Source organism: Spermophilus citellus (genome assembly GCF_964194105.1).
Source record: "Spermophilus citellus genome assembly, chromosome: 14".
NCBI lineage: Eukaryota > Metazoa > Chordata > Mammalia > Rodentia > Sciuridae > Spermophilus > Spermophilus citellus.
In genome coordinates, this window is record NC_138194.1 from 39,875,719 (window position 1) to 39,888,368 (window position 12,650).

The 12,650-nt window shown below is 41.6% G+C and overlaps 1 protein-coding gene across 4 annotated transcripts in view; it reads right to left on the bottom strand.

The window, feature by feature from the left end:
* Nucleotides 1-5,975: 5,975 nt before the first annotated feature.
* The window catches only part of CHD7 (chromodomain helicase DNA binding protein 7), a 185,081-nt gene continuing 178,406 nt past the window's right edge, over nt 5,976-12,650 (bottom strand). For 3 of the 4 annotated variants that reach the window (XM_081266458.1, XM_081266456.1, XM_081266457.1), the window contains exons 35-38: nt 11,281-11,502; nt 9,950-10,090; nt 9,620-9,724; nt 5,976-7,979 (exon numbers count right to left, since the gene is read on the bottom strand). In XM_081266458.1, coding sequence (XP_081122584.1) covers nt 7,062-7,979; nt 9,620-9,724; nt 9,950-10,090; nt 11,281-11,502 — 1,386 coding nt within the window. In that variant the 3' untranslated portion in view covers nt 5,976-7,061. The remainder of the gene's footprint in view (nt 7,980-9,619; nt 9,725-9,949; nt 10,091-11,280; nt 11,503-12,650) is intronic. The other variant, XM_081266459.1, reaches the window with a different exon arrangement.

The following is a 12,650-nucleotide window of genomic DNA, read 5'->3' on the forward strand; positions in this document are numbered from 1 at the left end:
ATATGTGGGTCGTTTAACTGAAGTGCTTCAACTGTTTTTAATTTTTTGAAGAAATTTAGAAGCCTAGATGGTCTGTCTTTAGAGCAAAACAAGATTAATTTAAGCTGTCCCTTCTGGATGAGGTTAGGTGAGGAAGCTACAATTACAGGGAGCTGAGGACAACTGATCAAGTCACAGGTCCTCTCCCTGGATCTCTGGTTTCGGTATCTTCTTACTTAATTATTCAACACATTTAGCCATAACTGACAATCAACTGGCTAGGATAATTTGTACCTGTAACAGCTACTGAAACAGTAAGTCTGCCTAAACCTTCAAGTTCTGGTAGATTTCAGTATCTCCCTGAGGGCAGGGAGAGGCATCAAGTGCTGTCTCATCCATGAAGATAAATATGCCACATCCACACGCATTTTAAATCTGCAGGGACGAGTCCAACAGCATGTCATTGTAATCAAGTCTACTCTTTGTCTTTAGTTTTTAAGGCTATACCATACTACAAAGCAAGATTGTAAACTGCTTTGGAGAAGCTTTCTGATAAGCATGTTGGAATCATTTCAACTGGAGATGAGTGTTTAGTCATTTAGTCATTGAAGCTCTAAATGCGAGAGAAAGTACTGATTCTCAAAGTTGCATTTCTTCTTGCATGTAGTCCAAAACGCCAGTATCTCCTAGTCCCCTCCCACCTCTGGAAGGCAACTGTGGCTTTGCTTTCTTAATGTGATGAAAATCACATTAAAAACCAACATAAAAACAAAACGCTCCCCCCGCTCCATGATATTATAAACAATATTCATATTTTGCAACAATGAGGCTTATTGGAAATAAACAATCAATACGTGCACACGCATCAATAAGATAGCTTTTTGGTTGAAATGTAAAGCGTCCTCTTCCGCTTTAATTGTATTTATCCCTCACTGCCATGTATTCTAATGGCCAGTGGATTCTTTTCTCTAAGTGGGGCTGGGGGCTGAAGGGCCAAGCTCAGAACCTTACCTTGGGTTGTCATGGCCATGTTACTATTTTATCCTCAGAACACAGAAGTTCTGCACAAAATGGGACAGGTGTTGTTTGTAACTTTACAGTTTTAAGAGTGAGGGGGAAAGGGAGATTTTAAAATGGTTTTACATAACCCTGTGGGCTATTCTGAGTCAGTCCAGCTGCTCCTCAGAAGCTAGCTATGGCTGAAGGAGCAGACCCGGAGCTGAGAAACAGGGCAGCTTCATCTGGGGAAGAACAATGGCTCTGCAGTCAGACACAATGGCTGCCTCTCATTTTCCAGAGACTCTCACAATAAGATGGAAAGGACCATGGAGTTGCCTTGCAGGGCCCCCAGAGCCTAGTGAGGGAACACTAGCTCTGCAGCTACAGATATGCAAATCTGTCATGAGAGCTACAATAGCCCAGAAAAGCCCTGTGGGTGGGGACTGATCGAAGCAACACCAGTTCCACTGGGGCTAGCTATTTTCTGTCCTCACAGGAACCACAGGTTCCACACTTTGTCATCTCCACTTCTACAAGCTGGGGCTGCCTATTAGGGCCCTTCACTTCCAAGGTAGCCAGAGACAAAGAAGCCATATTTCTATCCAGAAATCCTAGAGAATATGCAATAACATGCAAAAACATTTAGACTGTCAGTTGCATAGGCCATATCAGTGTGCACAGATAGCATGCTTGTAACCGTTTAGTCATCTGTTTCTGTGTGTATACATATGTACACACACGTTTATATCATTTTACTGTTTCTCTAGTTGAATATACATGTATTTTAAACTTGAATGTCTTTTAGTCATCCTTTACTAGTCACCTTTGTACCATAAAATTCTGGAAACTTCTCATGTATTCTTCAGATCCTACCCTCAGTGGTTATTAAGACTTTGTAGCCAGATTCGTTTTAGGTTTTTGTACTTTTAAGATTGTAGGTTGGATTGTTAATGGCAGCTTTCTACTTGAGACAGATGGTCCACAGCTAGCCATGGCTCCCACTGGAGAAGTCTAAATTCTCATTTTGGCCACCACACTTGTCTTAGCACTTGGCCTTGGGCAAATGATCTGACTCCGCAGGTAAAGGGGTGGTGGCAAGGACATGGATCTAACTCAATGGGGTGTGGCATAGATTAACTCACAAGTGCCTATTGACAAAAATGCTGAATTCTACAACGGGAGCTTCCTGGCTCCCAAGGAAGCATGGGGAAACATGTTAACAGGAGGGGGCTTCAATTCTCCAATGCTTTGTACACTCTGGAAAACTATTACATGTTCAGCCTGCTTAAGTTTTAGTCATCCAACCTACACCCAAGTGGAAGCTTCTTCAACCAAGGCTGACAATGATGAGCCAGTTTGGGGTTGCAAAGCATATGAAGTCACCACAGGACCTGGCTCCTGTCACAGAAAAAAATCAAGTTCCTCTCCTCGGTAGTTTTGAGCTTTCAGACCAAAATGCAGAGACTGGTTGGGAAAGGACAAAGGAGGAAGCCACCTAGATCAATTCCTAAACAATATTTTGACCTGGAGGTTCTATTTGTTATACACTGGAAATCTATTGTGCTTTCCTTGAGCTACAAAAGTTCACCATGACATATTTCTCTTAGAACCCAGGGAAGACTGTAAAGAAGGAAGGCTCATAGGAAGGATGCTATTATGAAAAGGCACTGCCACACCTAAAAGACACATCTGTGAACATGTGGATACAAATTCTGCCATCTTTGCTCAAGTGATGAAAAATTTCGATATTTGAAATTTAGTCACTCCCTGTTCTTCCATTTCTTTTAAATTATATGGTAAACAATTGATTATGGAGATCTAAATTAAAATTCAACTGTACATTGGAAGATACAAAATAAGACCTATAGACCCACAGAGATCCACTGGAGGCTGATTGTATGTGGTACTGGATAGCGACTTACAGATTCCAAAATACCTCGAAAAGGGACCATTCTCATCCTAACCAGGAAATTCCCCAAGTTGGATGACTCCTCCACCAAAAAAATTCAGTGATGAAATGCTTGTCACTGAAGGAGTCTTACATTAGATGAAATTTCAGCAGGTAATTTATCTTTTTTTTTTTTTTTTTGCCAAATGGAGTCTACTTTACTGTAAGACATCCTATAAAACTGTGGTAAATCTTACCTGTGCTGAGAAAATACATAAAACTGCTCATTAGAGAGCCATGTTGACTGAGTAAGAGCGATCCCAAGTTTTAAGTGCTTGTTAGTAAGAAGTCGTTTATGTTGTTTTGTGTCCTAATTTAAATTTATGGATGGCTTGAGAGACAGAGATGTTCACTGCACACACATCACTTGGGCATGCTCAGACATTCTCACCCACTCTACCTGTCAGAAGTCACTTCTAAAGAGATTTCAGAAGTAACTTCTAAAATCTCTTCCCCAAGACAATTAACAAATATTTTTCATTGAATCAAAAATTAACAGGACATGAAGGAAAAAATTTGTTCTCAGTATTCTTATTCTATTCTCATAACACGAGTCTCAGCATTATTTTTTAAAAAGGCACAGTGGACGTTCTTTATCTGTTGGTTTTTCAGGTGCTTTTAGTAGTACTAGTCCTGAATTAATTGAATGTATTCACCAAAGAGTTAAATAGGAGGCTCTACCTCTTTAAAAATATATCTGGAATCCATCCACTGCTTTCCAATTTTGTCACCACCAACTACCTAGATCAAAGGCTGCTACAGCAGTCTCTCAGTTGGAATTCCTGACTCCCTTTTACAAGTCCTTATTTTTGCAATTGCTGCTGCACTGAACTTTTAAAAACACACACGATCGTATCACTTCCCTCCATAAAACCAAGAACTTAATTTAGTGCATAGAAGAACACCAACCCTCCCACCAAGGCCTTCCAGGACCTGTGCGATAGGGGGCTCCTGCTTCCCAATGCTTATTCCAAGTTTGTTGCCAATTCCAAATACTCTTCCCTTTGCCTGGAACATTTTCCAATCAGATCTTCATCTGCCTACTGCTTCTCAGCTGTGAGCCGAGTTCTCTCTCCACAGCGTCATGCTTCCTTACCACCTATTACCTTATTTAATAGTATAATAATCCATCAGCCACCTCTTCCTACTGGAATATGTTACATGACAGCAGGGATTGGTCTGTTTTCATTTCATTCATTTTAATTTCCAGCATAGCATCTAGCACAAGGCACCCCATATACGTTTGCCAGTGAATGTTGAACATGCTAGCACAGTAGCTAAGAGCTTGGGCTTTGGACTTAAGCCAATCTGGGTTTAAATACCAGGTTTTCAATTGACAAGTTCTGTGATTCATTTGGGTTAAGCTTTTTTTTTTTTTTAAAGACTTGATTTCTTTATATGATATAAATCTTTGTAGGGCAAAACAAATCCAAATGTAAATGAGCTAATTGGGACTCAAGTTTACTTTGCCAGAGTTCACAACATTCATCTATTATTCAAGGAGCAGGGAGACGTAAAAATACAGGAATATCAAACACTTCAGATCATCACTAGAAAATGATTTTCTTTCAAGACCTAAGAAGCGCTGTGCTTTAGGAGGGTGTGCATAGTCTCTGAAGTCAAGACTACCTGGTCCACACCTTGCTCCTGCACTTGCACGTTGGCCAGTTGGCCGCACTCCCCATGCCTTGCCAGCTTCCTCGTGAAGAGCAGTATCTCCCTCAGAGACAGGCAGCAATGCCTGGGACAGCTCTCAGCACCTGGCTACTTCGCTCACACTAAGTGTACACTGGTTACTATCAGACTGAATTGAAAATAGTTCTTAGACTAAAAATCTAGTTATCAAGAATTCCACTGGAATGGAAAAATGCACTTCATCGATGTGCAAATCTGAATGAGTTTAAAATCATGTCAACAGGTGAACTGTGAACAGAGTGGGCTTTGACTTAGCAACTCAGGGTTCCTGCTGGCTGCAAACAACTGATACCTTCCTTTGAGGCTCATCATCATTGCTCTTAACATTTGATGTTGTGGGGACAGTCATATTGCCTTCTCTATTTATGGAAGCTCACCGGATAATTTCCAATACATATAGAATCGTGGGAAAAGACTTCATAATGCATTCAACACATTCTCCCTACTCTTTCAGTTATTTAAATACTTCAATTCCCTGTACTTGGTGCAGAGCTGGTCTTACATTCCTTGTCCAGTGAATTCCAGGTCAGAAGATATGCTAAGGCACTTCCTTCCAATGCGCACTGCCCATTAAAGTTCAAGAGATAATCGTACTAGATGCAAATGAACTGAATCCCATGTCTAAAAAGGAATTTACACACGCTGTCTTATCACACGTTGGGTGGGGGATGGCCTGTGTGTATACCAGGGCGGAGGAGGAAGGGGAGGGGACAAAGGGCGGGCAGGGGGCAACACGAACAAATCAATTTCACCTACATTTCCTCTTCTTTTAGGCTGGATGGAAATATTGCTTTGTTTGCTCAGGTGACATAAAGGTGAAAATGGTAGGTCTCAATTTATATTTTACTTCAAATATCAAAGGTCATAAAGGGGTCTGCAAACCAAGGGCTCTTTAGACTCTGTGTGTGTGTATACGTGTGCTGAAGTGGTTCCGTTTTAATGCCACATGGGTTTTTCCACACACTGGTTTCTGGCATCAAGCTCTGGTCTGCAGGACTCCAGAGCGCCTTTGTGTCCCTTGCTGACACTATGGCATTGTGTTTTTCTACCCATTATCCAAGGATAAATGACCTAGATATTGTGCCTATTAAAGCCTCCTTTTTTCCTTTGCCCTTTTGTTCTTCGGTGTACCACATTATCACACGCTGCACACATTTTTAAGTATTCTCCGTCTCAGATGCCCTTTGGGGGAAGAGTAGGAGGAGGATTTTGTGTGCTTTTTCTGTTGAGATATCCGGCATAGAACTGAGTGAAGGTAATTCAAGGTTTTCCTTCCCATCTAGTCTCAAAGACAAACAGTTTAGGGTATTACTAATAGCTAATCTGGTATAGGAGGATATATCAAGAAACTGTACAAAAGCCAGAATGCTGTATTTGCATCTATTGCGAATACAAAAAATAGAGTGAACACCAGTTTCCCTACATACTACATTCTATAATTACATCTCTGCATATCATGGGTCACTTTTATTAAAAGCATCATTACTACAGTTGGCAGCAATTTACATTTTATCTTACATGATAGCAGTTTTCAAAGGAAAAATAAAAGGACATCACAACAAAGAAAAACAATACATTTACAAAGTCATGTCTGTAAACTTCAAGGCTAGTTTAGAGCTGAGGTAATGCTGTTTTAGCTTTGTGGCTAAAGTAACAAAGTCCTTTAATTTAAAAAAGGTACCTGATTCTCACTTCTCTCACTCTTTATTTATTTTTCTATTTATTTTGTTTATACCAGTGCATTACAAGACCACGAGACAATGGAACTGTAGTTCTATCTGGCAAGAACCCTCCCAGTAGGTTAATTTTCCAAAGGGACCCTTCACATTCAACAGCTGCCTTATTATTGCTGCGCCTCGGGACAGAGGCGTTCACACTAGCGTGGAGATTGTCAGAGTGTGTGGATGTGTGTGTATGCGCAACATGGGAACCCCCGTACAGTCCAAAAGGGAAACGAATGAGCAAGTATGATATGTATGGTAAATTTCATCTTGACCTTCACAGCAAAAAAAAAAAAAAAAAAAAAAATTTAAAAGTTAAAATTAAAAAATTAAATATATAACTTCATACTTCCTTTGAGCAGCACTTCCTTCCATTAGTGCCACTCAGTTACAAATTGCTCTTTATTATAATACCAATGGTACCAAAAGAAAAAAAAAGCAGAGCATTATGTAAGTTTCCTTAAAAAGACATGATCACCTCTCAAATTTCATCTCTCCTAGGGATAATAAATAATGCACTGCACAATACTTAATGACCAAGATACCTTTTGACACACCTGTATAACATGACTTGGACTTTTTTTTTTCTTTTTTTTTCTTTTGCTACACTATGTTACAGAACAGCTTATAAAACTAGGTATGAACATTAACTGTGAGTGTAAACAGTAGGACTACCACTTGTCAAAAGTTTTAAACACTTTAACTGGAACTGGTACTGGTTATTCATCATTTTCATTGTTTTCTATCTCGTCCCCCCCATCGAGCGAGTCGAGCTCTTCACCCTGTGCTGTCTCGTCTTCGAGGACGGAGGACTCCGCAGTCTTGTCCAGGCTCTCCTCCGCATCGCTGCCTTCCAGGTTCTCTGCATCCTTAAAGGGGCCTCCCTCGGCCTTGTCAGCAGCCTTTTCTTCACTGGAACCCACGGCATTCTGGAGTCCGGCCAATGCTGGGAACCCAGGCAGCGTCAATCCCCCCAGTCCTGGAGGTAGAAACATGGATGGGTAGAAGAGGCCTGGGGCCATGGTGGACAGGAGGAAAGGGTTGAAGGCTAGCGGGTTAGAGGGCAATCCGGCCGGGGCAGTAGCAGCACCAACAGATCCATTCGCAGAGTCAGTAGCTGAAACAGCATCTGTGCTTTTCTCAGAGTCTTTGTTCTCGTCTTCGTTCTCCTTTCCTTTCTCTTCTCCTTTTGAAGTGCCGTCTTCCGGTTCTCCTTGACTAGAAGCAGTAGTGGTGTTTCCAGTAGCAGCTGAGAGAGGGCTGTTCAGCAGCCCGCCCAGTCCGAACACATTGGGCAGGCCTGCCATTCCTGGCAGCATCAGGGGCAGCACGGCAGCAGGGTTCTTAGCGTCGCCTCCGGCGGTGGCAGCTGTCGCCAGTCCTGGAGGGAAGCCCATGAGACCCGCCAGCTGGAGGGACTGGAGATTCTGGAGGTTCTGCAGGCTCGTCAGGTCCATCCCAGCAAACAGGCTGTTCACCAACAAGGGGTTGATCCCTGACGTGGAGGCGACAGCAGCAGCGGCTGCAGCTGCTCGGGCGATTTCGCTCTTGGGCCTTCTTCCTCTTCTGCTTGCTCCTTCTCCCCTCACCACAGGTCCAGTGAGAAGGCGGTCAAACATGGACTCGGGAACAAAACCCTAAAGGAACAATGGCAAAGGCAAACAATGGCTTCAGAGGTTGCAGAAGAAAACTTGATTTCACTGTGGGCACCTGTGATAACTGGAAGGGATGTTCTAAAGGGAAATATGTCAGCCATCATTCCCATTCTAAAAGCTCAATGGTAAAACTTAGGAAAGAAAAAGTTGTGTGTTCGTTTATCATCATGCCAGCTTGCTGAATTGCAGAAAAATTGTCCAAGGCTACTCTATCACCAAGGTAAATGTCACGTCAGCTACTTCTGTCATGCAAGAACTAAGTCATCAAAAAGCGGCCGATGACTGGTGACAGTATGTGACGCATATACACACCATACCACCACACCACCACGCTGTACCCCTTCAATGTGGATAATTTTCATGTGCAAATTAAATAGCTTTCAATTAAAAAAACGACTATGGGAGAAAATTTATCAAATAATGAAAGTTATATACATTATAGGGTTTTTTTTTTTTAAAGAGAGAGAGAGAGAGAGGAGAGAGAGGAGAGAGAGAGAGAGAGAGAGAGAGAGAGAGAGAGAGAGAGAGAGAGAATTTTTAATATTTATTTTTTAGTTCTCGGCGGACACAACATCTTTGTTGGTATGTGGTGCTGAGGATCGAACCCGGGCCGCACGCATGCCAGGCGAGCGCGCTACCGCTTGAGCCACATCCCCAGCCCCATTATAGGGTTTTTATACACATGATAATCTTTTCTTTTGGATATTTAAAAAATGAAATAATAGGAAAAAAGTAATTGAAAAAGATGGAAAATTGAATTAACTCAGATTACATGTTAGTGTCCATCCTAGAGAAATAAAAGTCATGTTTACAACAAAACCTGTATACAAATGTTTGTAGCAGCTCCATTTTAAATTTCAAAAACCTGAAGTCCACTCAGAGGTCCTTCTGTGGATGCTGGACTAACATGTGGAGGTATATCCAAGCAATGTACTATTCAATAATGGAACAGAACCAACTTTTAAGACACAGAACCCCTTAGATGAATAATATAATAAGCAGAAGAAGTCATCTCAGAAGGTTTCAGACTTTATATTTTCATTTTACCTTCTCAACAAGATAGAACTCTAGGGTACGGAGACAGGACAGTAATAGTTAGGAGCTTGGGTCGGGGAGAGGGCAGCACAAGGAGACCGGCGGGAGGGAATCTATCCTGACCATAGTGGCAGTTCATGACAGTGATGCATGTCACAACTGATGGAACACACCAGCAGGAAATAGTCAATTATATTGTATAATCCAAACATATATAAAACAGTCCATGTCATTAACCAGTAATTTTAAAATTGGAAATCACAATTAATACTCTTAATGAACTCAACCAGCACAAACTCCACTGTATAGAGGAGCTGTTCAATAGGCTTACCAGGAGCAAGTCCACCTCCAAGACTGTGAATGTGTTTCTACACAAGCCTTTTAAACCACAGCCAATTCACTTCAGATTAATGAGGTATTGATGTAAGAAATGATGATGTGTTAATGAAATAGTAAAATCATGTACTATGTCCGTTCTTTTAAGATAAGAATAAGTTACAGCTAAATAATCAATGGCCAATGGAAGATAAAGGAACACAGTTGTATGTGGATACCATTCTAAAAAGAGATGCAGAGTTTGTACTTACAGACTGCTTAACTATATCGGTCCAGTCTGGAGCAACTGCAAATTCAGGATTTTCTTCTAGCCACCTGGGTAGATCCTTCATTGGAGGTGCCATAGCTCCACCCATCTGGGAAAGGCATTTTAGGAAGGATTAAAAACCCCAAAGTCTTCCCTCCCAACTCCCCTCAATTCTTCTTCCTGCCCCACCTGTATACACAGGCATACACATACTCTAGGAGAAATGGAATTCTTCCTCCTTACAAACAATGGCAGGAAAAGACACTTCTTTCGGGGTTTTAAAAAAAAAAAGAAAAAAAAATCTTGGCGATCAAGTCCCTTTTCCAACCTTTACCTTCTTCCCATTTCGCTTATTGACAACAGGCACCCTTTCTTCTCCTGTCAAAGTGTTTATATCCAATTTATTAGGATTTCGACATCGATGTCGTTTCTGTTTCGGTTTCTGAAACGAGGAAAACAGCACATCTGTGTTCTTCTGCAAAAGAAAAAATGCATTCAGTAAAACTGTTTTTAGCACCAACTCTTTCTTATACAAATGCCAAAGAGAAGAGTCAAGTCATTTTCAAGTCTTATGGAGGTTTCAAGAACCATTTGAAGCATTCATAGGCTATACTGTTCTTTAAAAGGAACCCCAGGCCCTGGACTATCAAGAACTAAGCAAACATATAAGCTAAGAATCTGCTCAATCAATAACTTCTTTAAAGGTTTTGTTCAAAAGTTTAACTAATTTATGGTATTTAAACAACAAAACAGCTTTCTATAGTCCCTTCACTGATTTCTAGTCAGCAACTTGAACACAGAGACAACGTGAGATTTTTGTTCCTGAATCTTGTGTATTGATGATGTGATAAGGGTGGGGCAGTGAGGAGGTCTTTAACAGCAAGAACTGCGCTGGCCTAAACTAACAACAACAACAACAACAACAATCCGAAACCAAGACCCAGAACACTTTATATTTTTAAAAACACCAATCACATAAGTATAGGAAATAAAAGATTTGTGTTGCCAGCTAGCAAAGGGTTTGTAACCAATTGTCTGGAGATATTAACCACCTATTGCTTGATATTAGTCAATAAAATCTATGGCCATCAGGGCCTGGTGGCATGTATCTGTAATCCTAGCAACTCGGGAGGCTGAGACAGAAGGATCTTAAGGCCAGCCTTAGCAACTTAATGAGGTCCTCGGCAACTTAGTGAAACCTGGTCTTGATAAATAAAACAAGTTGGGGAAGCAGCTCAGTGGTTAAAAAAAAAAAAAAAAAAAAAAAATCTCGAGCCAAATTAACTGGTCAAATCTCTGAAATGGTTAAACCTTGTCTGAAACCCCCTAAAGTGCATCTGAGACTGTTACCCCAACAATGAGTCCACCTGGGAAGCACGCTACGGGAAGACCAGCTGAAGAAATCATGTCTCTTATGTGGGAGAAGTGTAAAAATGAATAATGAACATCTACAAGGAACTCTAAGAACGTACTTCAGGAGGACAGAACCTGTAGCTAGTTTTTCTAATTTAAGAGACACAATGACAAGAAACTGGGGAAGGTTCAAAGAGGATGCATTCAAGCAAAAGGCAGAGGGACCTGTCACCAGGGATTTCCATGTTGGATGGGAATGAGGAGACCTGGCCCGACAAGGTTCCTGCCAATTCTAAACTCCATAATACTTACTGGTACGTAACTTGGCATGTCAACAGTGTAAGTAGGGTGCAGCTTCAGCCATTCAACTAAATCCTTATTTTTAGGAGCATCTTCCCCCACCAGCCTTGTCCCATCTTCCAGATTGATAACAGGGATCCGCGTGTCTGGGTCCAGCTGTCCGGGAGAAGGAATGTTTCTTATTGGTGGAGTTTCTATATCTTCTTCAAAAGCTTTGGTCACCTCAGCATCCTCCTGCAGAAAGTCGACAATGATCTGAATTCTCAGACGAAGACAGAGATCCTGACAATGTCCTATCCCAAGAAAACACTCTTAGCCTTAATGGATCTTTCAAAGAGGGGGAAAGAAAAGTTCCTTGAAACAATGCCGGTTTTGGAATGACTATTAAATTAGAACACGATGCTTTGTATCATTCTTCACAATGTAGAATTAGTAATTAGGCAGAAAATTCCAAGTCCGTCATGGCTCCATGCTTTGAAATGCTAGGCAAGCCACTAGAACACAATGTGGGCAACGGGGTCTGAGCTCAACAGGCACAAAAGGTGGGCTGAGAAGCATCTGTTCAAGGTATAGTTTTGTTGGTGGAGTGATATTTTGTGGGAGGTATGTGGCAATACTGGAAAGAACAACCCTAACAGAAGCCAGCATCCAGTTACTGGTCCTTAAACTCTATTCTCTCAACCTCCAGACCCCCATTTCTCTACTCCCACAGCTTCATCTTTTCCCACCATGGTCTTCCAACTTTCCTAAACGGTCTGATTCTAGTCCCAGCCCACTTCAATTCAATCTCCCCACTGCTACAGTGGAATGAGTTTCCCAAAATACCACTTTGGTTCGATATTTAATGCTCCCTTACTTAAACCACTGTGACAACTGGATCCCTTGCTTTCAGGGTAGTCCAATTTCCTCAGCATGGCAACCCAGGCCCTCCACAATCTGCACCTGCCTTATCTCCAAGCTTCTCTCCGCTGAAGTCTGCCTCCTCACCAAGTTTCCCAGCCAGTAACTTCCAGTTCATCAGACACTGAGGCTCTCTCTTGCTCCATACCTCTGGCTCCTACGTGATCTTCAAAACTTAATGAAAATATGACCATCTCTGGAAAAATTTCCTCCTGGATCTCCCTCCACCTCCCGCCCATGCACTCCGCCCATATCCTCCTCCTTCCACTCCCAGTCTTCCTTTGGACTCGAAATGTACCTGGGGCACACCTTGGTCATGACACACATATTACAAGTTGAGCCTCTCTTTGAAATGCTTGGAACCAGGAAGTGTTTCAGATTTTGGATATTTTTTAGATTTTGGAATATTTGCTTATACCTAATGAAATATATCCGGGATAGCCTTCAAGTCTAAACATGCAATTCATTTATGTTTTATATAA